At 41.5% G+C, this 27,133-nt stretch overlaps 1 protein-coding gene and 1 long non-coding RNA gene across 4 annotated transcripts in view; one reads left to right on the top strand and one right to left on the bottom strand.

Moving 5' to 3' along the window:
* The window catches only part of FBN1 (fibrillin 1), a 233,592-nt gene extending 210,646 nt beyond the window's left edge, over positions 1-22,946 (top strand). Inside the window, exons 54-65 of the mRNA XM_023255387.2 lie at positions 1,026-1,148; positions 2,486-2,617; positions 5,340-5,465; positions 6,032-6,238; positions 8,136-8,261; positions 8,512-8,634; positions 11,581-11,697; positions 11,893-12,021; positions 13,014-13,133; positions 17,536-17,767; positions 20,255-20,429; positions 21,639-22,946. Of these exons, the coding sequence (XP_023111155.1) occupies positions 1,026-1,148; positions 2,486-2,617; positions 5,340-5,465; positions 6,032-6,238; positions 8,136-8,261; positions 8,512-8,634; positions 11,581-11,697; positions 11,893-12,021; positions 13,014-13,133; positions 17,536-17,767; positions 20,255-20,429; positions 21,639-22,028 (2,000 nt within the window). The 3' untranslated portion in view covers positions 22,029-22,946. The remainder of the gene's footprint in view (positions 1-1,025; positions 1,149-2,485; positions 2,618-5,339; positions 5,466-6,031; positions 6,239-8,135; positions 8,262-8,511; positions 8,635-11,580; positions 11,698-11,892; positions 12,022-13,013; positions 13,134-17,535; positions 17,768-20,254; positions 20,430-21,638) is intronic.
* The window catches only part of LOC111560823, a 65,597-nt gene continuing 47,800 nt past the window's right edge, over positions 9,337-27,133 (bottom strand). For all 3 annotated transcript variants that reach the window (XR_006599262.1, XR_006599263.1, XR_002742942.2), the window contains 4 exons: positions 17,988-21,381; positions 17,439-17,529; positions 14,254-14,347; positions 9,337-12,105 (listed from right to left, as the gene is read on the bottom strand). This is a non-coding gene — a long non-coding RNA (uncharacterized LOC111560823). The remainder of the gene's footprint in view (positions 12,106-14,253; positions 14,348-17,438; positions 17,530-17,987; positions 21,382-27,133) is intronic.

The following is a 27,133-nucleotide window of genomic DNA, read 5'->3' on the forward strand; positions in this document are numbered from 1 at the left end:
ACAGTGGGTCTCAAAGGGTGATCCCTGGATCAGCCACATCAGCATCACCTGGGAACTTGTCAGAAATACAGTTTTTCAGGCCTCCTCCCAGACCTCTTGAATCAGAAACTTGAAGAGTGAAGCTTCGCAGCCTTCCAGGTAATTTCTGATACACTCTCAAGTCAAGAACCACTGGTCACAGAAGTGAATGAAGGTGAAGGTAGACAATAAAAAGGGTATGAAAGTGAGCTCTTCATCAGAGATATGACCTGTCAATACCACTGTCATAGTTGTTGGTGAATCTTTAAAGGCTATGACTAAATATGATCTGGGGTCTCACTGATGTTCTCAGTATCATTAGACTTGGAAAGAAACATGATAATCAAGATGGTCTGTTTTGACCTGCTTTTGCAAAACACATTCTGATGGTTCCAAACAATGAAATCTGTAAAAACCACTTTTATCTATTAATAGTAAAGCCTATTTAAGGCTGTCACAGCCATCAGTGTAAACTTAGCATCTCCATAAGTGTAAAATTATTCAGAACACCATTTGCTTGGGCACAAGAATCACTGTTATTTCACAGGAGCCTCTTTTATATGGGGAAGGGGAGGTGGTTAATGATATTGGATGGGTCTGCTTTTGTTCTGACTGCAGTTGACTTGACAGCTGTTTTGACTGAATGGAGTAAAGCTGATCCCCGTCCTACGTGACTTTAGGGAATGGCAAATGGTCAACTTAAGGCTTCAAAACCAGCATTTCAGAAAAGCTCCCTCTATGTATAATTTCTTAATCTAAATAACACTGGTAATTATACCAGGACAATAAGCCTGAACTAGGACTGTGCTAGGAGCACTAGGATACATGATCACTCTGCCTATACCAATTATAAAATAACCAACTCATTTTATGATTCTCTGAAAACCAAAGATTGCTTGGTGCATCCACGTTGATGACAATGCAACATTTCAACTTTGATAAAAATAGATTTTGTTTTTTTGGTTGATGCCATTGACCCATTATTTTCATGCTACCTTCTGCTGCAGATATAAATGAGTGTGCCCAGAATCCTCTCCTCTGTGCTTTCCGGTGTGTAAACACTTATGGATCATATGAATGCAAATGTCCTGCTGGATATGTTCTTAGAGAAGACAGAAGGATGTGCAAAGGTAAGACATCCACATTAAAGATCATCTAAGCTGAGGGGGTCTAACTCTTATCTATAAGGAAAACGTCTCTCCAAAGCTTCTATTGGTAGAGGAAGACTTTGAATCATGAAACCCTCCTGTAGTCCATGGACAATATGGGGGTCGTCATCACCTCCTTTCCTCCCAAACTGTAGCTTCAAGCATCATCAAGCTGAATCAAGGGCCACCCTGCAGATCTTTTTGAGTTCACTATGCATTGCATGCCTATGACACTCTGTAGGATGCAAAGATATAAAGAAAAAAAGACATTTACTCACAATCAAGAAGCTCAGCATGAAGAGGTTGAGACAGAGATATAAATAATTGTATTATGGTGTGATAAGTGAGAACTGAGAACACGAAGGAGTATGATAATATTAATTAAATAATTTTTAAAAGTCCCCATCACTAAGGGATGGCATATTCCAAGAATGGGGATAACATATGGAATCTACTTTAGCTAAAGATTTCCATGAATAATGCTCACTGAATCCATGTAATTACTAGGGCACTGGAGTAGGCTCTGCAATACGAAGTTGGGTAAATCATGGGGCTCCCTGAAGAGCACTGATTTGCTCCTTCAAAGTCTTAAGTGAGAAGATCCTTGTTCCCTTCAGATGGGTTAAATAGGATTTTTTCTTGAAGATGAAGAGATTTCCTAACAAAAAGCTCTACATCACATTCAGGATAAGTCTAAATTTCTCAGCTCAGACCACATAAAGGAGGAAGATAAAGAGAGGGAAATGCAAGAGGACAATAAGGAATGAGGAAGACCCCTCCACACCAGGAAAAAGGAAATGAAGGAGGGAAGAACCAGTAGAGAGTATGATTTTTGTGAATGCTGGTCTTTTCCTCAAAGTGTAAAAACCAAAGCTTTAATTATACAATGACTCTTCTAATAGTACATCACACTAATTAATATTATATAAAAATATCATATATTATGCTTTCAGTATAGTTATACAATGGAAGCTTTGGCTTCTTAAAACATATTGTAATTATAATGATGTTGTTATAGCTGTCATTCTATCGTGAAAGATTTAGAGAAGACCTTTTTGAGTTGAATTCATCAAAAGGAATTAGCCATGCTTCCTGCCTTTGAAGAAGTTATCCATTAGGGAATAATTTCTTCATCAAGTTCAAAGATGGTTAGAAGACTCCTTTCCAATCTTAGGGGGCCAGCACCCACAGTACAAAAGGAAGTAGGTTAACACTGAAGTAGCATAAATGAAACCTGATTGCTTGAGACCATCTCATACTTAAAAGGCAAGAAGTTAATGAAGCTTATTTTATAATTTGCGGTTGTATGTTCTTTCCAGATGAGGATGAATGTGAGGAGGGAAAACATGACTGTGCTGAGAAGCAAATGGAGTGCAAGAACCTCATTGGCACATACATCTGCATCTGCGGGCCTGGGTACCAGAGGAGGCCTGACGGAGAGGGCTGCATAGGTAAGGGAGTCACTGCCAAAGGAGCTTTGCAGGAGTCAGAAATGACAGAGGACAGAAGGGACTTGTGGTCTGAGTCCCTGTGGGCAATGTGTTCTTCGTGGCCAGACCCATCTTGCCTCTCTTACCTTGTGTCATGATTTTCCTTGGAGATCCCCGTGGCTCTCGATTATCAAGGGATTCCATGAGCACTGCCATTCTCACCCTCTGAGCTGGCCTTTGCCAACTTTCTCAGCTCATCTTGCTGCCATGATGTGGCACCAGGTGTTTCCTCTAATTCTTTGCTTTTTATTTTATTTAATTTTTGAGAGAGAGAGAGAGAGTGCAAGAGCAGGGAAGAGGCCAAGGGAGAAAGAGAGAGAGATCTTAAGCAGGCTCCACACTCAGCTCAGAGCCTGACGCTGGACTCAATCCCATGACCCTGGGATCATGACCTGAGCCTGACGCTGGACTCAATCCCATGACCCTGGGATCATGACCTGAGCCGTCAGACCTCTGGAATCATGACCTGAGATGTCAGATGCTCAAATTACTAAGCCACCCAGGTGCCCCTCCTTTACTTTTTATACTTTTTTTGTTGTTTTAGGGTCGTTTGTCTTTACGACATTAGAATGTCTTTCTATTGATCCCACTTCGCTATTAGCACCCTGATGTTGAATTACAGATGCCAGGTCCCTCTGAACCAGGAATATCACTAAACCAGTGGGATCTTCCACCAGAGAATCTGTTCTTGTCTAGAGTGAGGTCCAGGCACTGGTATTTCTGAAAGTTTCCTAGGTGATTGTAATATGGATCCTGCATTGAAAACCACAGCTTCAGATCAGGGATTGGCAAACTACAGCTAGAGGGTCAAATCCAGCCTGCCAGCCTACCTCCTATTTTTGTAAATAAAGTCATATTGCAACATAGCTGTAACCATACATTTGTATATTATCCATGGCTGCTTTCATGCCACAAAGGCAAAGCAGAATAGAATGAATGCAACAGAGACCATATGGCCTGCAAAACCTACAAGATTACTATGTATGATATAGTAATGCTAAGTATTACTATAACTTAGAGAAAAGGTTTCCGACCTCTGCTTTAGACCATCAATATAGGAGAAAATTATGAGAAAATTCCCATGTGTCCTTTTTAATTTTAATAATCAGTGACACCAGAACAATAAATTTTATGTTGTCGGTCAAGAAGCTCAAGAACCTCATTGTCCCCTTACCCTGTAGGGTACAGAATTAAACAATAATTGAAGAGCACACTTTAAAGATTTTTTTTAATGTTTATTTCTGAAACAGGGAGAGAGCATGAGTCAGGGAGGGGTGGAGAGAGAGGAAGACACAGAATCAGAAGCAGGCTCCAGGCTCTGAGCTGTCAGCACAGAGCCTGATGCGGGGCTGGAACCCACAGACTGCGAGATCATGACCTGAGCTGAAGTCGTATGCTCAACCGACTGAGCCACCCAGGCGCCCCTGAAGAGCAGACTTTAAAAGCACAGAAAAAGTATTTGGGCTATGATCATGCACTAGATCTTCCAGGTTCAGTGGTTCACCTCATTTGCACATTGGAATCAGAGAACTCAGCTCCCACCCCAGACATTCTGATTTAATTGGTTGGGGGGTGACGTGGGCATTGGGATTTTTAGCCTGTTTCAACACTACCCTAAATGTCACCTTTGAACTTTCTGCCTCTCATAATTAGATGCCTGCCTTGGGGGCTCAGAACTATTCTCCATGAGATGCACTTAAGCAAATCACTTTATGATTTTTCTAAAAAAATCATCAGATAATTCTAAGAATCTCTGGCTTGTTTTAATGCCTTTTTTTTTTAACCTGGGAGCCTGGTTTATGATTTATTATTCCTCAATATTGTTGAAGTATTATAATAAACATAACCTATATTGAATTGGAAGATTATGTGTAGACAAGTCTGAGGTCAAAACTGACCCATTATAGACATTATTCTGAGGAAGTATTATATTTCTTCAGCATGTTGATCTTAAGTATTTATTTTTTTTCCCCTTCACTTGAAATCATACTTTTTAGGGACAGATATGGACAGTTTTAAATTTTATTAAGTGAAATATGTGTGTTTACATAAAATGCTGTTACCTACCTTTAAGCACATCAAAATGCCATCAAGTATGGTTTTTTTTTTTATTTAAAAAAAAAATTTTTTTTTTCAACGTTTTATTTATTTTTGGGACAGAGAGAGACAGAGCATGAACAGGGGAGGGGCAGAGAGAGAGGGAGACACAGAATCGGAAACAGGCTCCAGGCTCTGAGCCATCAGCCCCGAGCCCGACGCGGGGCTGGAACGCACGGACCGCGAGATCGTGACCTGGCTGAAGTCGGACGCTTAACCGACTGTGCCACCCAGACGACCCTAGTATGGTTTTTAAAGGATGGAAGTAGACACACACATTGTGTATTTGCTCACATGTGCAAACTCCATTTCTAGAAGGTTACGTGAGAAACCAGCTGTAGCACTGGTCACCTCCCAGGAGGGGTGTTTGGTGGCTGAGGAATAAGGGAGGAAGGGGCACTTTTGCTCAATACTCTTTTGTACCTTTTGAATTGAGAGCCATGTGAGAAGGATATCTATTCACAAATTTCAAAAGAAAGAAAGAAAGAAAGAAAGAAAGAAAGAAAGAAAGAAAGAATCAATCTATCCCTGTACAAAGTAGTCAGGTGACTGCTCTTGTTTCTGATCTTTCGATCACACCACACAGATGAGAACGAGTGCCAGACCAAGCCGGGGATCTGTGAGAACGGGCGCTGCCTCAACACCCGGGGGAGCTACACTTGCGAGTGCAATGATGGGTTCACGGCCAGCCCTACTCAGGACGAGTGTCTTGGTGAGCACAAACAGGATGATTTCATAACCCCGAACTTCGTGCTGGGATGCTTGTCACCCACATCGCTTATTTGAAATAATAGAAATTGTTAACATTTGAGGCAGGTTCATATTTTGGAAATGACTTAATGACTGTGATTGTCCATGGGGCTTAGCACCACCCTGAAGCTAAATTCTTCCTTCACTAATTGTATCAATGAATCACTTGTTTGGAATTTCTTTCTCCGCTGCCTTTTTAAGCCCTTGGTGCTCAGGGTCCGATTCCATGTGTTTTTCTGCCCCTGTCTCTGCAGCATGACTATCCCTCCATATTTCTGAGAGCAGATAGAGATATAACCTTGTGCACGCTAATGCCCTCCTGCCCACTTACTGAATTTCTTGTTTTGTTTCCCTCAGATGTCATCCTTTCTCTCTTACTGCTGTTTCCAGCTTTCCTTTATTGCTTCTTCTCACCCAGGGTAAAGTGTTATATCCTTTTTGGGTTTTATGTTTGACCAAATTCTTAATACATTGTTATGCTCATAAAGCTCCATAAAAACCCTCTGTGCAATGTAACGTCCCTTCCAGACAACCGGGAAGGGTACTGCTTCACAGAAGTGCTCCAGAACATGTGTCAGATCGGCTCGAGCAACAGGAACCCTGTCACCAAGTCTGAGTGCTGCTGTGATGGCGGGAGAGGCTGGGGCCCCCACTGTGAGATCTGCCCTTTCCAGGGTACTGTGGCCTTCAAAAAACTCTGCCCCCATGGCCGAGGATTTATGACCAATGGAGCAGGTACTTCACTTATGGTCCAAAAATACTTGCAGGGAATCTGTTTGTTTGTTTTCTGAAAAACAGTTGAGAATATGGAATCTACAGTATGGGCTTAGGCTAAGTTGCATGGTTTATACATCAACAAAAACCCTTTATTGTATCTTTGTACAATTATCTATTGTAATCTTTTAGACAGTCAAGGCCAGGCTGCTAAAGTGTCCTTGATCCATCTGATTAAGTTGTATGTGCTTGGGTCCCTGCCCCTGCAATACAAGGAGTCCTCAACTTTTAAACAGAGGTTTGTTGTAAGTCAGTTACTGGTTACTCGGAATGTAATTTTTTAGATAAACCTTGGAATAAACGATCACTAAATTCCTAGACTAGTCCACCCATATGTATTTGCACTCGTAAAATTGGCCAAAATATACTGCATGAAAGAAGTATAAACAATGCTGATATACTGGCAATTAAAACACAGTTGCCTCTGGAATAGCGCAAGCTGCTTTCAGTTGGGAGACATGGGGAGGCTGTCCACATCTCTGAGGTCGCCCTGAGGTAGCCCCAAAGACAACTTCCAGGCCTGTGCTTGTCACCAGTAACTGCAATTGTTTTCAGTCTCATGAAATAGAATGGAGAGAGACTCTTAGAGCTCCTTGGGAAGGGATTGGAAGTGAGAGGAGAAGAAGGAGAGTAAGCAGGATTTGTGTTGATGGTTGAAAGATGTGGCCAAAGGTGGAATAATAGAACTGGATGTGTGGAGGCACACAGCCGGATAGATTAGGCAGGGTGACCGAAAGCAATTTACGATTCTTCTGAGGATGTGAAAATCAGACGGTGGAGAAGATTCACTTCTTGAAACCAGTCAGGGTAGGCACATTGCATTTCAGAGTAAACTTGAAAGCAGAAAAATAACATCTGTTGGAATAAAGTGGTTGTTTGGCAATTAAAGGCTAAGAACTCATTTAGTCTTGGCACCCCACCAATCACTAAGGAGACAGGTGGGTCACGATGTGGAAGGACAGCAGGTTTCACGCTCCACAGTACATGTTGACCAAGTCTTTCTCCCTGTGGTGGAGCTGGGATTAAGATCTCTGTTCCTTATCAGGCTGCAAAACCCAGCCCAGTGACCCACCCCAGAGCCTTAGTGCTTCCCTTACCAAGGGATGTTTGGTCCCATTTCCCCAGTATTATGCAATGTGATATTTTGGGGGATTAACTCTAAATACAACAACAACAAAAAAATAACCTTCCTCCTTACACTGGACAGGCAATATTAGAAAAAAATGGATTTTTTTTTTTTTGGTCAAAAGAATCTACTGCTATGATCCATTTATGGATCAAGCTTGCTTGATGGCATGAGATAGAGCAAGGAGCTAAATATGTCTGGATGAGATGGTTGTTCTATAGACCCAGAGGGGAAAACTGTAAATTTAGCAAACCAATTCTTTTTAAAAAATATTTTTAATGTTTATTTTTGAGAGAGAAAGAGAGAGATCACGCACATGTGCAGGAGTGGGGAGGGGCAGACACAGAGGGAGACACAGAATCTGAAGCAGGCTCCAGGCTCCAGCTAACAGCATAGAGCCTGAGGCGGGCTCAAACCCATGAGCTGCAAGATCATGACCTGAGCCAAAGTCAGAAGCTTAACCAACCAAGCCACCTAGGCACCCCCCAATTCTTTTTAAAGCGTTCCCCTAGCCTGATTAGTTATTATACTCTCATCCAATGCAGTTATTCATTTGCCTTTTGTTATAGTTACCATTACGTATGAAATTCATGCTGTCATTTCTTTGGCTTAATTTCTTAGGTCTATAATACAGTAACAGTTTATTAATATTTACAGTGACATCACCTCTACATATTAATGTCCGTTTTATAATGTCTTTCTTATTTTAACTTCTGACTGTTAAATTAACAGATATTGATGAATGCAAGGTTATTCATGATGTTTGCCGAAATGGGGAATGCATCAATGACAGAGGATCATATCATTGCATATGTAAAAATGGCTACACTACAGATATAACTGGAACTTCCTGCATAGGTAAGTGCTGTATTTTTGATGTTCAGATAATTATTCTGAGTGGAAATTATATATTATGGGAAAAAAATATAAATCCTCAAACTGAAACACTAAAAAGCCTATGTAATTTCATAGGAAAACATAAGACAATGATCAAAGACAACACACAGTTCACCTTTTCTTTTCTCAAAGCTAAAATTCTCTGTTAGACCCTGTGGGTACTGACCATCATTTTAGGGTGGATGGTCACACTGTCTCTTTTTGATCATAGATCTGAATGAGTGTAACCAGGCTCCCAAACCCTGCAATTTTATCTGCAAAAATACAGAAGGGAGTTTCCAGTGTTCTTGCCCGAAAGGCTACATTCTGCAGGAGGATGGAAGGAGCTGCAAAGGTAAAGTAGAATTTGTCTGCACCCACTCACCTGCCTTCTGGGCACATGGTTGTATTCCTTGTGCATTTGAGGAATCCATAGGCAAGCTGAAAAATCCCCCCACTGGCAAGAGGTGTTTCCCTGGAGTTAGTTCCTGCCTGGGACCTCCCTGCCACCCACTCCTATGCTGGCTGGCTGGAGGTTGAGGCCAGGGAGATTGCTGGGGACCGCTGGCAACAGCCATCCTCACTGCCTGCCCCTTGGGCATCCATAGGAGTGGCCCATGAGGGTGTCGGAGACAGCAGAGCCAGCTCTGTAAGGCCCAGGTGGGGCAGATTCCTACTTGATTATTTCCTTTCTGCTTTCTGTTTATCATATTTAGATAGCCAATCTATCCAACAACTAGAGCCCAAGCCTCCAGCATTGTCCATCCTCAGATTAATCGGTGCCTAGAAGACATTGTGCCTACCTAAGTAAACACTTTGTCTAGGTTTTTGTTCTGCCAAATAGGGCCATTCGTGCCCTCCAAGAGCTTATCTAAGCCATAAATATCATAAAGAATTAAGAAACAGCAGAACTTTATGTGGAAATCCCTCCTCAACCAGAAGTTACCCTTTGGAAAATTTTGTTGGTGTAAATTTACTCCAAGAAACATCTTCCTCAACAATACGAACTTCACATATTGAGTGAATAATAGCACAAGTGAATCAGACTTAAGGGTAATTTTATTTTTTTTATTTATTTATTTTTTATATATGAAATTTATTGACAAATTGGTTTCCATACAACACCCAGTGCTCATCCCAAAAGGTGCCTTAAGGGTAATTTTAAAAGTGAGGGATTTGGAACAGGAAAGGTAGACCAGATGGTAGAATAAGAGCTAGAAAGTACTGCCACGAAACCTTGATGGAGCAAAAAGCAAACAAGGGAAGTTAAATGGTGGGGTGGAATGGAAGTGGAGAGCAAAGAGAATTAGGACCCTCAACCCCTTTCTTGTGTCTGCTTAGAGAGAATTAAGAGGCTTATAATATAGGATGACATAATGAACAATGCATGAGGTTTCCCTATGCAACACAAATCCTATATAATCCTGTAATTTGGGGGGAGGAAGTTGAGAGACGTAGTTAAAAATTCTGACTCTCTTAATACAAGAGTTGTTTACAGCTTTGTTCTTCTCAAGCATAGAACTTCTCAATCTGTGGATCACAATGAGCTCTGGGCAAGGTAAGGCTAGAGCTCAGAGCAATAAACTTATTCATGGAAATAGAGAACCAAATTAAAGAGAAAACACCTCTCAGCGTGGATACTATCTGTACCAAGCAGAACAAATTTACAGCATTTTTCTAGCCTGTGGGAGCAGAAAATCCTTAAAAATGTCTAAAAAGAGAAAAACTGGAAATTAAATGTACTGTAGTAACTGTGTTTTTTCACAATGTATAAAAAGCACAAGTAACAGTTTCTTTGTGGTTTTAGGAGTGGGAAGAGCAGGGACATGATTTTTACAGATCCTTTTACAACATAAGTCCCTTTCTCCTATTGTTCTCATGAGGTCTAGATTCTTACACATACTTGGCACATAGGACTAAAGGTCAAACCGTGTGGTGCAGATACATGTACTATTGAAACTGACAGAAAAGAGCCTCAAAGGATAGCCCAGGGGAGATGTGGGACCACCACTTCCCCCCATGAGAGCTGGGTAGGATCCAGATAAGAGGAGAGAAGGGGAGCCAAGATGTGCTTGGAGGTGAGAACAGCAAGTGTTGCTGTTCTTAATATGTTGTAGTTAGAAAAATAGTGTCAGAAATCACTGAGCTGTCTCCCTCACCTATGTGCAGGTAAGCTTCAGCAAATGTGTGACAGTGCTCTAGCAAGGCTCGTTGAGTCATAGAAAGGGGAGGCCACCCTTCTGTCGGGAGGCGCAGAGCTGCTGATAATGTAGAAACCAGAAAAGCAGAAACAGCAAGCCCCACAGCTATGTAAAGAGCATGGGACTGGCTCCATTTTGAGAGAAGTCAGCACTGGGAGAAATATGGGGGCTCGGGGGTTCTTTTGGTTTAGGTCCCCTCCAGATGTTACTCTAGACAGGAACTGGCACTTATCTTCAGCTGCAAGCACAGCTCTGTATGCAGTGACCAAACAAGGTAGGAAGGAAGATTGGTTCCTGAATACACCATGATTTTTTTTTTATATTAATATTCAGCTAAAAGCTGGAACATAGTTTGTATCTCTTGATGTCTTTAAACAGCAGTGGAGTTGAGAATGAGCCTAGAAATTCCGGCAATGAGGAAAGAAGCCTGGTCAAAGCGGAGGATTTTTTGAAATATGGAAAATAATGTTGCATAAATACTGTAGGCAGTTTTTAAATGTGCTATTGGCTTATCAGAGTGAGTTTTTCTTACCTTTGCTTCCTTCTTGATTGCTCAATTTTGTTTTACCAAAGGAGAATCTCTAAAAAAAAAAAAAAAAAAAAAAGTCAGTTTGGTTTGATTTGCTTTGGTTGAACACCTCATTTGAGCAGATTCAAAACAGCAAACAGAAAAGACCTAAGCAAACAAATTAATTTCCAGCCTCAACATTTCTTTTTGTAATTCAACTTGAATAGATCTTTTCAGCACTCTGGAAAATTTTGAGAATCCCTAATCTTTTACTTCATTGTGTAATTTATTTAAAATGTCACAATTTATTTGAAATTCCTTTCTTGATAAATTCCTACATTCCTCTCACGGAAGGGAATTGGGATTTCCTTGGATCCCCCAAAGAGCTACATTTTTTGGTCTAAATGGAGACCACATTTTATCTTTCAAACCTTTATTTGCTTGATTCCTCCCGGCCATTTACTGCATCTCTATTCTGGCCACAGTCATTGGAGACATACAAGTCAGAACTCAGAACTCCTTCCTAGGGCAGTTGCTAGGTACCTGTGCTCTCAGTTTGACTCCAATACTCATCTTACATATTTTTTAATAGATCTTGATGAGTGTGCAACTAAGCAGCACAACTGCCAGTTCCTGTGTGTTAACACCATCGGCAGCTTCACATGTAAATGTCCTCCTGGATTTACCCAACACCATACCGCCTGCATTGGTAAGTGGAGAGGAAAATCCCTATAGGAAACGTAGCTGTTCCTTTAAGGAATTGTTTTCTAGTTCCTCTGTTGGGATAAGAAGACAAAAACTCAAAAAAAAAAAAAAAGTGGTACAACAGAAAATGAATCATGCCTCTCTCTTCCTTTTAAACAGTCCATTTTAATTCCCACTTTTCCCCAACTGCTTCTTATAGATAACAATGAATGCACTTCTGACATCAACTTGTGTGGGTCTAAGGGTATTTGCCAGAATACTCCTGGGAGCTTCACCTGTGAATGTCAGCGAGGATTCTCTCTTGATCAGAGTGGCGCCAGCTGTGAAGGTGGGTAGGGGCCTCAGCTTGATGCAGCTGGTAATTCCTGGTGGAGATAATCTGTGTGACTGTCAAAATCTTCATTATCACCCTCTGTGGGATAGCAGAACAGAGCACAGGACTATCACCCAACTGAAGATGGGGAATATTTTTCCTGGTTGGCACAGGTATCATATCTTAGAGATCCATCTTTTGTCTCATGCTTGATCATGTCTAAACCTGTGCCTTTCCTCAATATGTGAAGACTTTATCTGCTCAGTTATTAATGTAATCTAATAGGGCATGAACTAGTCAAGAAAAATAGCTAGGTTCCTGAATTTGATTCATTAATATTCTAGTCATTGGATCCAGAGTCATAAAAGAATTCCCCTAATGTGGATTAAATATATGAAGAATGACTCTTCTGATAATAATATAATTAAAATTTTGAAATTTTTTGTAGGATTTTATTTTTGTACTGACATCTTTTGGTTTCTAACTCTAGCATGAAAAAAATACAAATAATTTACACAGCTATCCCATAGAGTACTCTTGTGCCTTACATTAGTTTCTTCATCATTTTTACTTGTCGACTTTACCAGGGATATCTAAATGTCTTTTTCCTTGAACTTATCAAAAGCTCCAGAGCACATATTCTTGAAGTTTTGGTGGAAGAATACTTTTTTAGGGGTCAGATTTCTTATTAAAATTGCCTTTCCCTTTACCATGCATATAAATGTTGCTTCAGAGACCACCTCTGAAACAAATGTTGATGTGGCTTAAAGCTAGCTCTACTTTTTTTTTTTTTTTTTTTAAGTTTATTTCTTTTGAGAGAGAGAGGGAGAGTGAGCAAGAGCACAACTATGGGAGGGACAGAGAGATAGAGGGAGAGAGAGAGAATCCCAAGCAGGCTCCGTACTGTCAGTGCAGAGCCCAATGCAGGACTCAGTCGTATGAACCAGGAGATCGTGACCTGAGCCGAAATGCTGAACTGACTGAAGCGGCTCTCCTGTCCTTCTCAGATGTGGATGAGTGCGAAGGAAACCATCGCTGTCAGCACGGCTGCCAGAACATCATTGGGGGCTACAGATGCAGCTGCCCCCAGGGCTATCTCCAGCACTACCAGTGGAACCAGTGTGTCGGTAAGTAGTTTTTCCTTGTTACTATGGTGAATCACTACTGGCTCCTGTGAGTCAAAATACTGCTTTCTTTCTGAAAACTTTAAACGTGTCATTAAATCAACAATATTCACTTAAAATTGCCCTCACCTGGTTGGAACCAGAGGAAAGTTGTAGCCTTTGCAAAATAGCAAACGAAGAAAAAAGATAATGATAAAGGTACTTGGAGAGCATCAGAAATGAAATGCCCCTAGAATCCCTTCACTCTCAGTGTCCCCCTGCTCTTCTGCTGCATGGAGTCACTGGCCCACACTGCAGGTACACATGAGGGCCAACAGAATCCTACCTCAGCCTGAAAAATATCAGCCAGCCAGAGGCTATTTTCAGTGACTCTCGGCCTGAAGACACAGAAGTGGTTCCATTCAGCTCTACACATCTTTTGGGGCAGAGTGTGAGCAGCAGACACAGCAAATTTTTTCATCATCACTAAATTCTTTTGAAAATTAAGGGAGACTCATGAACTTATTAAATTGAAATTATGTAATTTTTGATTTCATAATGTCATGGGAAAATAATCTTAATGCACACCAGAGAATCCAAACACTGTGAGTTTAGAGGGACCCCGGATCCATTTATCCCAAACTCTTGATTTTACTATAAAGACCTCAAAGCCCAAGGAAGAAAAGAAGTCTGTCCTTAACCTGGTTCCTTTGTGACATGCTTGCAGCTGGAGCCCCAGGCCCCTAACTTCCTGACTTAGGGCTGCCTTTCAAGTGTCATGTTCACTTGTTTTTTTTGTTTTGTTTTGTTTTTCATTCATCAAGCCTCTACACAGGACCACTGCAAGCTTGGTGCTCAGGTGAGCTGTTCTAGCTGCCACCCTCTTGGGAAGAGAGCCTTCCTTAGCAAAGAGGCAAGGATTACTGTTTCGTGGGTGGCTGCTCCACATCTCAATGCTTTGCTTTATTCCAAATGAAGATACATTTGGTGTGTTTTAACTTATCAGAACTGGATCTCTCTCATTTGGTTTGATTCTTTTCAAGGCACGGTTTTGCAGAAGTGAGTAGGGTTGGCTAAAAGGACACCAGTGCTGGGAGAGTTTAGACTACACAACTTACTGACAGCCTTCCTCTCCTCTTCCTACCTTTAGTCCAGGAATAGTGGAGATGGACAGGTCATGTCTTCGTTGCCTGGAGGCTCTCCTTTGGCCCCATGAGGATCATCTCTGGCTGGGAGTTCTAGAATAAATAGATTAAGAAGCAGTAAGAGGTTTGGGATTTTTTGATGTCCAAAAGATACTAGCCCAAACTGGGCTCATAATTCTTGAGAATGAGCATTGCCTTGGGCCAGAATGGCTTCCCCAGAACTGTACAAAGCAGAGATCTTTTGAACCAGCCCTCTCTGGATCCTCACTCATAGGCAGCCAGAATTTCACTCTTAGAAGATGGATGGGTTTAGGGTCAGGGGCCACTGCAAGGGTCCACTGCATCTTATTGTTTTCTAGAAAATATCAAACTTCCAGGTGGAGTTGGAGTTGAGCCATGTTGACCCAGAGAAAATTTGTAAAAGAAAGCCCCTCCTACATTTTTGAATTCTCTTACTGGTTCTCCCTTAACACCACAGCTAACAAACACTATACAAGCCTAATGCTCAAAAATCTGATTTTACAGGACAGAGTGGGTAGGTTTCAGTCTGCTTTCAAGGAGGGTGTTTGGAGAATCTAATGCTGTTTCGATAAAATTAAAATGTCTCTTTTTCTAAAAAAGGATAAAACTCTCACCAATTTTAAGTATTAAGTGATAGTAAAACAAAGATTTTGGAGTACAGAAAAATTGCTCCCGGAGCCTTTTGGTCCAGGGTGCATAGGATGGAAATGGTCAGAAGAGTGCAAAGCATGTTAAACAAATCGTGTTTGTATATTGATGAAAAGGGTGAGTACACAAACAGACTATTTTCAAGCAATAAACACTGAACATTTGCCAATTTCTTATCTTCATTCCTGCTCTGCTCCATCCCAGTTCTCTAATGCAGATAAGCAAGTTTAATTTAAACTTTATTAGACTTTCAAGGAATAAAAAAAGGTATAGTAAAATAGAAAAGAATGTGAAAGAGGAGGAGGAGAGTTCTTGGCTGGGATAGATATTTATACTAACACAGATAGATCCTCAAGGCTAGAAAGACCCTTACAGATTATCTAGTCTGGCCTCATTCCCAAAACACAAATCCTTCCCTAAACTCCCTTGGTTGTCCTAGTTTGACTCAAATACCATCTTGAAGGGCATTCACTTTCTCCCAAGATAGCCCAATTTAGGTATAGAAAACTTTAATTCTTAGAAATGTTTTTGTTTTCATAGAAAATGAACTATTCCTCCCTCTACTTCTAACCATTGGTCCTATTTCTGTCCTTTGGAACAATACAGAATAAATCTAAGTTTCATTTTGATGGGTCTTGTCATACATATACAGACATGGGCCTTAGAGATTTTATCAGAGTCCCAGCAGGAAATGGATGGCTGAGCCCAACCAAAAGTACGGGACAAAGGAGAGGAGCCTGTTGATGCTCCATGCAGCTCAGCCTCCAGGGTCTGGAGATAGACACGAGGGACAAGGAGAAGACATCCAGCCCAGGGATATTCTTTCCACCAATGTAAACCCCCTAATTTCCTCATTCATTCCTTGGTGCCCATAGTCTCCACTGGTATCTGTCACACACTTCATCTCTGATTTAAACTAAGGGGAAAAGAACAAAGACAATGGCATATTTATTTCTGTTCTGGGAACCTTGGAGCCTAAATGATCTTAAGTGTATACTTGAGAGAGTCCTTGGACATAAAGGTTTCCAAACAGACCTGTAGCTAGGCACTAAGCCATAGCAGGCAGCTCAACAAATGGCTTTCTTATTGTATATCTATTCCTTCCACACAGGAAAGAAGGAGAGAAGGGAGAGGAGGAAGGAAGGGATATATAAGGAATAATATAAATATTATACATATGCAATCACCCTGCGCCCACCATTTTTATGCACCTGTTTCTCTAACTTAAAAACAGATTTTTCTTAGAAACAATTTTGTTCTGTATAAAGGAATCTACTTTAGCAAATAAGGTAAAACCAATTAAAGGGCAAAGGAAGTACCAGTTTAAATGGTGATTAGTCTCTTGAGAGATATTGTGGTCTAAAGGAAAGCACATGACTGCTGTGGTCAGACAGACCTGGGTGTACATCTCGGTCCTGCTGCTGCTGTCACGAGACCTCAGATGGGCTTTGTGAGCCTCACTTTCTTTATCGGTAAAACAGGGATTATAATACCTTCTGCCAATAATTTTCAGGAAGGTTAAGTAAATGAACGTGAGGCACCTCGTATTCTGTCATGCAATAGGCATCTAATAAATGTTAGCTACGTTTCACGTTTCCCCCCCTCCTCCCTTTCATTGGAAGTATTTGCTGGGTGAGGTGCAGGCCAATCTCCCTGCGTTCAAATGAACATATGCCTGAAAATGGGCCACAGCAATTAAGAAATGTCTTACCAGCAAGCTTGCAACCTGCCCTTATGAAGGCAGGCCTACAAAAATCTATTTGAGATTTAAAAAAAGTATAAATTAGAAATAGAGAGATACTCAAGGTTTTTCCCCTCAAGTTGATTTTTCAAGTCAGATTTCTTTTTCCTGCTTTTTACCATCAGACTTGGCAGGTCCCCGTGGGTAGCCAGTCCTGCAGCATCTGTCTCTATTGTGGGTTTTTTCCAATTACTGCTCGTGAAGTCTGCACTGAATCTCTTCCAGCCATACTTTGCTTTAGACACGGCCCAGACACTCTGGGCAGGAGGCTGGTTTGGATAAGGGGGGGCCCGTTCAGAGATGGGAGCAGACATACCAGAAGGCACTATTCATCCCCAGGACAAGCACCTGGGGGCTTTTGCAGATTTTTGAAAAGGAAGTACAAGCAGGGCAGACACTTCCTGCAGGATGTCAGCCCTTGCCAGCCCTGCACATCCTGAAAACGGAGGACTAGAAAAGCAGCCTCCAGGAGGATGGCTGGTCTCTGCTTTGGAGACTGTGGTCCCGTTCATGAAGAACTGCAGGACTCCTTCCCTCCCACCCTGAACCTTGAACCAGCCCCGCATTCTTCACAGGAGGCTCGTGTGGTGCGGAACGCACTAGTGTTGGCTTCAGCTGAGAACTGGAATCTGTCGGCCCTCGGAATGCCATCCCCTAATGCGCTCCACGTGGCACATTTGACCTCAGCGACCACATTTGCCTACTGCATGGCGAGAGGCCACGTCCACGTCCCCATCCCCCTCTCCCCACCCCAACCACCTCGGCCCGCCCTACCTTCCTGAGTGCTGGCTGAGAGCCAGCTGGCCAGCGGTCCCCAGTAGAGACGTCTGGCCGGTGTCACACACACAGTGTCTTCTGGTTTTCCCTGCAGATGAGAACGAGTGCCTCAGTGCACACATTTGTGGAGGAGCCTCCTGTCACAACACTCTGGGCAGCTACAAGTGCATGTGCCCCGCCGGCTTCCAGTACGAACAGTTCAGCGGAGGGTGCCAAGACATCAATGAATGTGGCTCTTCGCAGGCCCCCTGCAGTTACGGCTGCTCCAACACTGAGGGTGGCTACCTGTGTGGCTGCCCACCTGGTTACTTCCGGATAGGCCAAGGGTAAGCACTGCTTTTCCGGGCCATGGCCGGAGGCTCTCTTGTTCCTAATATCATTAAGTATATTTAACTCACAGTGACCCATCCTAGTCGAGAAGAACCATACTTTTCATAATCCTGGAGTTAATTCTGGTTAGTTCTGCAAGGGTTTTAGGCTATATTATTTGAAAGGAGACATCAAAATTTCTAGAAATTCATAGACTCTGAAACCAATTGTAAATACCTTGATATATGGTGTCTCTATCTCATTCTCTTGATCTTCGCATCTTGTTGGGAAGTGATTCATTTCTCTGGAAATGCAGGGGCTGACCCATGACAGAACTGGACTCACACTGCATATTGCCGATCTCCCCTTCTCCTGAGGCAAGCAGGATTCTCTCTTGACTTAAAATGCCTTCTCCTCTAGCTACCGTTAGGAGAAATCACAAAGACACCTGGCTTTAAAATACATTTTACATCTCAGACTTAAGTTTACATAAAGAATTACCAAAAGAGCATAAAATACGAGAGCTAAAATAATTATTGTATCCTCCTGGTAGAATACTTTACCACATTGTATGCGTGACTGTTGGGGAAGAAAAGACATATTTTTTTTTAGCCAGTAATTTAAAAGTTTAGTGGTAAGTTTTCACTGTGTAGGCCTTTTTTCCTGCTGAATTAATCTAGAGTTGGATGTCCATGTAGTGTTGTCTATGCTGTTAAGGAACTCAAATTTTAACATTTTCATTAGGAACACATAGACATGAAATATACATACACACATGTACAGCCACACATACACATCCCACAAAATCACATATTCCATAATACACATATGTGTATATATCAAATTAGTGTAATGTACTGGCCTTTGATTTCTTGACACACAAACATCAAGCGATTCATTTTGGGTCTGTGTAGACTTGAAGGTGAAAGAATGTTTCATGGGAAGCACAGAGAATGCCAGCAATAGGACACAAATTCCCAGATGTTTGTGTCTGGCTCTCAGTAGTCTCATTCTTTATAAGTTGAATGCCAGAACCATTTTCCCAGCAAAAATTGTGACACTCCAAACTGGCTTCTGGCCAGTGGGACTTTGTAGTCACACTTCTTGTAAGTGGTGTTCCAGGGATATGAAAATACTGGAACGGAGTTCTGAGAAAAGAACCAAAGCCTGCAAATTTGGGATTTTTCTTCCAATAACTTAATCATTATGTGAATAGACACACACACACACACACACGATGAGCAGTCATCATTTCATCCATTTTGTTTCTGCACATTTCATGCAGCAAGATAAAGGAAGAAAAAAGGAAAAGTACTGGGCTCTGGCAGGATTGCAAAAACTAGTATGAACCCATACATTGCTGCAAAACACAAAACGTAGTCTGCTTATCGGCATTATATTTTGAATCTCAAGAGCATCAAGAAAAATGGGTTATAAAAATAGGCCAATTAATACAGAAAAAGTGATAAATATTTGGTCTTCATTGTGACCCATTAGTGGAAATCTACCCACTTCTAATAGTTTGCGCTTCTCTATGAATCACTAGAGTGGACCCTGCCCCAAAATAAAGACTCCTAGGATCATTCAGATATTTCAACACATTTTGAAAAAGGAGCCTGGTAAATACATTCCAAGAGGCCTATGAAATAGTAAGCAGAATAACAAAACAAGGTACTTGTGAAACATGCAAGCCTCCCTTCGTAACTTGGCTTTGATAACTGAAAGGCAAAGAAAAACAGCTGAACTAGTTCTCTCTTGGGCATGGGTTTGTTTATCCAGCCTCACATGAGTCAGAGCCAATGGCCCTAGTGGTTTTGAATGACTTGAAACAATTTCCCATAGTTGGGCAAGCTCTAATACATGCATTTTATACATTGCACATCTTTACAGTTTATTTCTAAGTCAACTTCAGTTCTACCTAGAACTTTCTTTATACCTTCAGTGGCTTCAGCCAAAATGAGTGGTCAAACAATAGAAAGTGCTCAGAAGCTGAAGTGATGAGGGCTGGTGAGTGTGGTAGTGGTGGAGGTGGTGGTGATGGGGTCATTGAAACAGGAAGAGGACAAGGAACTGAACACAGACATTTCATACCTTTCTCACTTTCTGTTTCATAAATAGAAGATATTTTTCTTTACCCTCCCAAGTTACATGATCTCCCTTATCCCCCACTCTTCCTCTTTCTACTCCATGTCCCCTCCCCAGCAGCATAAGGACAGCAAAACACCTGGTACAGTGGGGGAGGGGGGCAGAAATGTAGGGGCAAATAAACATGCAAAACAGGACCTTGAGAGATAGTAGAAAGGAATCCACTCCAGGAACTGGGACTCAGAGCCTAAACACAGAGGACTTCAGTGTGGCTCTCAGAACCAGCCAGTCACCTAATGGACGAATAATCAATGTCTCAGTGTCAGCAGGTGGGGTCCACACTTCACCAGAACTCTTGCACCACCTCCCTCATCTCCCAGTTCTAATGAAAAAAGGGCTGTGCTTCCCTTCTTCCACAGGCACTGTGTTTCTGGAATCGGCATGGGCCGAGGAGGCCCAGAGCCACCTGCCAGCGGTGAAATGGATGACAATTCTCTCTCCCCGGAGGCTTGTTATGAGTGTAAGATCAATGGCTACCCCAAACGGGGCAGGAAGCGGAGAAGTGCAAACGGAACAGATGCCTCCAACATTGAGGTAGGTCAGAAGGTAGTTTCTCCTCATGTCTCCTGTTGCAGAAGGGCCTTCCAGATGCCTGTGGTTTCCTCCAAGGATGTTCCAAAGTGTGAAAAAGCTCCCTGGGGAGAAAATCCAGACATTCCCTGAGCTCTAGGCTGCATTTTACAAGAGTCTGTGGGACTCTCTGGAGTTTCTTGCTGCTTTTAGGGAGTGGCCATTCGAAGGTTTTCACATACTTGCTCATTTCCTCTGTCTCGCCAAAAAGAAAGTCAAACACCCACCCAAAGTCTGCTGAAAAGCAAGGTCTGAGATCCAGGACAGCAAGTGGGCAGAATCGTGAAGTGACATAGTGCTCTCTCCACGGGGACGCCAAGTTCGGAAAGCTAGAGGCTCCTCTACTGAAAAGAGCCATGTGGAGTGTGAGGGAACTTGGATTCTAGACAAAAACAACATGGAGCTCAAGCAGCCTGGTTTTCTTCGCCTACGGCTGCTGCAGCCTTTCAGTCAACTCAGAAATGCACAGATATTCACCCAGACCTCTGGCTCCAGGCCCGGAGAATCCAACACATGTGGTCCCAGAGAGGCAAGCAAGAAGCCAGGTGAAAAGCATTGAATATTAGCAGATCATCAGAGTCAGGAAGTAGGTTCCTAGGCGTGTCCTTCAGAGGAGATGATTTTGCGTCAGTGAACAAAATGGAAATAGGCTGGTTCTTTCTTAGCATTGGTGCTCCAACTCATCCGCTGTGGTTTGGGAAAGGAGATAAGTCTACAGAAAGAAAATAGTCTATTGAAACAGTGGTTTCCAACCTCGAGCGTGCGTCTGAATCATCTGGAAGCCTTGTTAACATGGAGTTCGGGGAGACAACACCCCCAGGGTTTCTGATTCAGTAGGTCTCAGGTGGCACCGAGAATTTGCGTTTCTCAGATTCCCCGGTGATGCTGCTGGTCCAGGGAGTACACTTTGGGACACCTGCATTAGAAGACCACCAAGTCATTTCAACTTGACTTTCCTCTTGACAGTTTAATGTTTTTTATTATTATAAATATGTGCCAGTTTAACACATTTGTGATTTAAACAAAGTGTTTTATGAAAATACGCATTTTCGACATGGTATATACAACACCAAAAGGCTGTATTAGTGGGAGATTCGAGTCACTTTTTCCTTAATATGAGAAATAAGTGGCATATTTTCAATTAATTTAACACAATGCCATGTGTCTTTCCAGGACCAGCCTGAGATAGAAACCAACGTGAGTCTCGCAAGTTGGGATGTTGAGAAGACGGCCATGTTTGCTTTCAATATTTCCCACATCAGCAACAAGGTCCGAATCCTGGAACTCCTTCCGGCCCTGACGACTCTGACGAATCACAACAAATACTTGATCGAATCTGGAAACGAAAATGGCTTCTTCAAAATCAACCAAAAGGAAGGGATCAGCTACCTCCACTTCACCAAGAAGAAGCCAGTGGCTGGAACCTATTCATTACAAATCAGTAGTACTCCACTTTATAAAAAGAAAGAACTTAATCAGCTAGAAGATAAATATGACAAAGACTACCTCAGTGGTGAACTGGGTGATAATCTGAAGATGAAAATTCAGATTTTGCTTCATTAATTCACCATACAGAGACCAAATAATTAAAAAAAGAAAAACAACCAACGATAGATAGGTAGAACTGAATTTTTCCCCCAATCAGAATCTTCATATCATAGGTACAATCTTTCACCAAATAAATTTCTATAAATAAGCACTATTCTTATATTACAAAAAGTGAGGTACAGGTGACTACCCTAGTTCAAAACAACCACTTTCTCAGGCTTCTCATGTGTGTAGCTGAGCTACCTTGTCATATGTGTTGACTCTTGAAAACTGGGACACGTATTTTATTGGGGGTCTGCCATTCCTGCTGACGTGTCATCCTTCTAGCCGATGTACAGGAATGTGCTTTCAATCGATGGACTGCTCTGTATTTTTCCAAATTTTTAAACTTTGCTTCTCCAAATACAAGTACTAGGTTGGCCAATTATAATATTTGGTGCTAGTAAATTCTCAAACTAGATCTATAAATGCACTGTAATATTTACACAACTTAGAAACCAAATTACAAATATTCAGTTCAAATACTTCATTAATTTCAATCAACCAAAGTTAGTTCAGTAGCTTATCTCAGTTATGAGCATAATACATTACATGTAAATTAAGTGTGTGTATACTGTAATCGTGCTATTTTTTATCATTGAAACATTTATAAACTAGAATAATAATGCCCTTAATGTGAGGGTTTGTAATGGTGCTTATTAAGACCAAAGACTTGTTAATTGTATACACCAAGTGGTAAGGAAATTTCTGTGACTGGCCCATGCGTGCATGGAGGTCTGGGAGGACCAAGCAGCAGCCTCAGCAGCCAGAGGATCACCAGTGCATCCTTCATCACACCTGTGCAATATGCCAAGATTACCCTCGGTCATTCCTGTCAACAAGGGGTCCATGTCATAAATGTCACAATAAAACAGTCTCTCTTTTTTTAGTGTACCCTTGGCTTTGTGTTCTTGCATGGACGCGGGATTTGAGAGGGCTTTTCAGAGGCTAAATAAAGTTTCCTGAATTTAAATTATCCTGGGTGTGGTAGTGACAGCTGCAAAAGGTGCCAAATGTATAACCACTAGCAGAAAAATTAACATATTTGAGTTAGTCCCTTGTTTTTATTCATTAAAGACAGCAGAGTTCTTTCTCGCCAATGAGAAATTTAGACTGTAGCATCATTTCTAAAACATGACCTAATTAATCTTGTGACTTTTAAACCACTAGATTTAAGTATTTTAGGATATCAAGTTCAGTCATTGTCTTAGAGCACATGTGTTTCATTATAAAAGATTTATCATGCCCTCTCCCCTCAAATAGTGTTGGCAAGCCTTAGATGCTTCATCCTTTCCCCCCCAAACATCTGTTGTTAGTCATCGCTAGTCTAATTACAAAAGGATAATCCCAAATTGATTCCAATTGAATGCTATATCGCTCTTGTTTTTTGACTGTCATAATTTGAAGATGCTGTTTTATTTTAAGTGCGATATTGGCTATTTAACAGTTAAGCTCACTGAATTGATATGAAATAATTCTTAAAATCCCCAAGGACAATAAAGGGTGGTAAATTTAAAGGTGAAGTAAAATTGCTACGTGAAGGAGACAGAACCCTTACAAGACATAGGAAATTCCTCTCAAAATCTTCAAAATGCTACACTAAGAAGATGGATTAGGTATGTTCCATCTTATTTCAGAAGACAAAATTAAGGTTAGTTACCATGAAGTTAGGTGTAACATGCACCTTCCTAATTATTGAGCTGCCCACTGAGGGATGGATTTCCTTGCAATGTAGTGAGCTGTCACTCTTCAGAGGCATAATGGTGGCCAGGGGACAAGGATACTTTCTTCTACCTAACAGGCCATGAACATCTTGGAATATTTTTTGTATCTCTTATTTTGCCATCCCAAAAAACCTTGCTTGTAATAGGTGCTAAATAGAAATGAATCAAATGACTATTTTGGAAGCAATTTGTACCTTGGTTAGGAAGTTAAAATATTACTCCAAATTTCCTTCTAATTCTATGCCTGTCGGTCTATGATGGAAGTGTACTAAAATTGTGAGAGAAGAATATACAGCATGCAGTAAGCTACAGTTTGCATACAGAAAATGTCTCTGATAATTTAACCAGAACTGCATTATATTCAATAATGGATTTTCTTTATAACAAACAACAGAAGAATATAGAGTTGGCACATGGTAGATCACTTTGATATTTTTAATAGTCTCAGTCTGGATTGTATTTATTTCAGAGCCAACAATTTTCAACAGCATATTTTCCATGTTTCTGTCTGTAACAAAACATTTTCCTCATTGTTCCATTGTAAATATTCCTCTTGTTGGAACCTTTTTAATCCTGAGATTGAAACCTGTACCTTTTAATTGTCTGTGACCTTTCAATTTTACTTTCAGTGGTTGACAAACTTGGTTTTGTAAATCTCTCAGAAGCTTGAAAACGTCTTGTCTCTACCCCCCAGCCCATTTCATTTGCCAATAACTATTTTGTAAGTAGGGTTGAAATGAACTCAGCTGGCCTTGTGAAATGTTTAAACTTGCACAAACAACTACATTTTTGTTCAACAAATAGCACTTTACTCAGCCAAAATTGCTTTGGACATTGCCATTACAAATACTGTTAAACTTCAGAGATCATGTTTGTAAATTAGATGAGCCAAAATAAAGGACAATTAGGTTGATACTATATTAGTATACTTAAATGTTATATATGTGTAAACTGTTAGAGATGTTTAGATCACAGTTTGGTCCACGGAATGTACTTTATTCTTATTTTAACTGTAGTTCTTAGAGATATATTGGAAATGTCATTATTGCATGGTCTGAGGACCTTGGTTTTTTTTTTTTATTTTGAGAGAGAGAGAAAGCATGAGTCAGGGAGGGGAAGAGAAAATCCCAAGCAGGCTCCGCACTGTCAGCACGGTGCCCAATGCTGGGCTCAAACTCATGAACCACGAGATCATGACATGAACCAAAGTCAGATGCTTACCCAACTGAGCCACCCAGGCACCCCAAGGGCCTTGTTTTTAAATGCTAGAAGATTATTGATGTGAGAAGAATTAGTTTTCACATACAGAGCTGAAGGCAAAGCTATTTCCCCCTTGCCGATTTTAAGTAACACATTGTTAAAAACAAAAACAAAAACAAAAACAGCAGCAAACCAACTTTTGAAACCCCAATGTGAGTCTGACTTCTAACATTATGTATTGTTAGGAATTGATTCTCAGTACTGTAAGTTTAGGGTTAGAGAGAAACAAAAAGGCTGTGAATTTGATTTTGCAAATTTCCATGTGTATCTATGACTGGGCTCACTTATAGGACTGAGTCTCAATGAAAGGTTCTGACATTCTCACAAATGTCTGTATAAACATGAGGGTCTTGTATATTTGACATTCGACATACATCTGACAGGACCTGGCAATGTCACAAAATCTGTTATTTCAGCTAACTGCTAATGAATCCAAAATGGTTTTTCTGGCACACACAATCATAAACCTCTTTTTAGGACATGGGCTGTTTTGCATCCTTGAGCCAAGCCTGGATTATGACCTCTACAAACTGATGTTAGCCTCATTTTTTACTATTTGATGGTAGAAGGTGCATCATTTTTAAATGAATGAAGTCATAGCAGGTAAGTGGGTCTGATTTCCTGCTAACTCCACTCTCTGCTCTCTGTCCACTCTTATTTTCTTCCACATAAAGGAATATCCATTGTTACTTTTAATCCCCGTGACTCTTCCCATTTCATAAATAAAAGCATCACTACCCTCTCTATGCTCCCTTTTTCCCCTTGAGGGTTGGTTGTAGTGTCATTTAGAAGGCATCATGCTCGCTATTTCTAGAACCTTTAGCTCGGGTGGAAGTGAAGCAGCATACAGGTCGAAGGGCTTAGGAGAAAGCCACAGCTCCATTAAACAGTTGCTGGGAACCTTCCATAGCCCACCTGAGGTGTTCCTTGCAGCTGTGCTGGGAATTGCAGGAATCAGAAGAGTTCTGTTTCCTTTTTAACACAAAATTCTCTCTAGGGGGAAATTAAATGAAGCCTAAGTGATTCACTTTTTCTTCTGGAAGTGGAAACACTGAAAACATCCTGGTGGTGAGGGGAGACCTGGGGGGATGCAGTTGGTTAAGCCTCTGACTCTTGATTTCAGCTCAGGTCACAATGTCACGGTTCATGAGTTCTATCCCTGCGTGGGGCTCTGCACTGACACTGTGGAGCCTACTTGGGAGTCTCTCTCTGCCCCTCCCCCCTCCTCAAAATGGATAAATAAACTTTAAAAAAAAGAAGAAGGAAACATCCTGGGATAATCACATATCCCATCGATCCCACCAGCCATTGACAGAGGTCGTGGTTCTGTGTTTCTCTCTGCATGGTGACCTCTGCTTTGGGTGTCCCCTGGGGCTCTGCTAGGTAGAAGGCCAGAGCTCTCAGGAAAGATTAATGGGAACTTGATATATCAGAATTCCAAAGCATAGAAGGCTGGATATTTTTGTCACAACATGAAATCAGCACGATGTGCTGTTTAGCCTTCCTTGTCTTTGGTCGCACCAAAATTATCCACCTTCAGTGTCTTCTCCACACCTTTCTAGGCCAGTCTCGTGATTCAACTACAGTGATTCTGTGTTTCAGGCAGGATGAGGCCTGCTTGCTACACGTTTGTAGATTGACTATAGCAGACTCTCTTGTGGATCATTCATGGTAAGCACTGCGCCCCCGACTCTGTCTGCCCCAGAACCAGCTCCCCATCCTGCCTGTCCAGTCCACACCCACACCCGCCTCACTCCCATTGGGAAGCCACAGGGAAGACAGGGGCACTATTCTTGCAGGCTGAGCTCTCAGTCTCGTTTTTCTCCCAGGGTCTACGATTCTTGGTTCAGAGTTCTGACTTTTCTTTGGTTTATGAAGAAAGTTCACTGAGAGCTCAGTTCAGACCCAAGGTCCTAAGTAGTGCCTGGTCCAGAGTTTTGACACTACAGGAAATCTGAGGTCAGAAAGCTGTGTTCAAATCTTAGTTACCTTTCTACATCATTTAGCCAGGGCAACTCCTTGATGTCTCTAAGGCCCATTTTCATCATCTATATCTATCTATATCCATATCCATATCCTTATCTATATCTATATATC

Source organism: Felis catus, chromosome B3 (genome assembly GCF_018350175.1).
Source record: "Felis catus isolate Fca126 chromosome B3, F.catus_Fca126_mat1.0, whole genome shotgun sequence".
In the NCBI taxonomy this organism is placed as follows: domain Eukaryota; kingdom Metazoa; phylum Chordata; class Mammalia; order Carnivora; family Felidae; genus Felis; species Felis catus.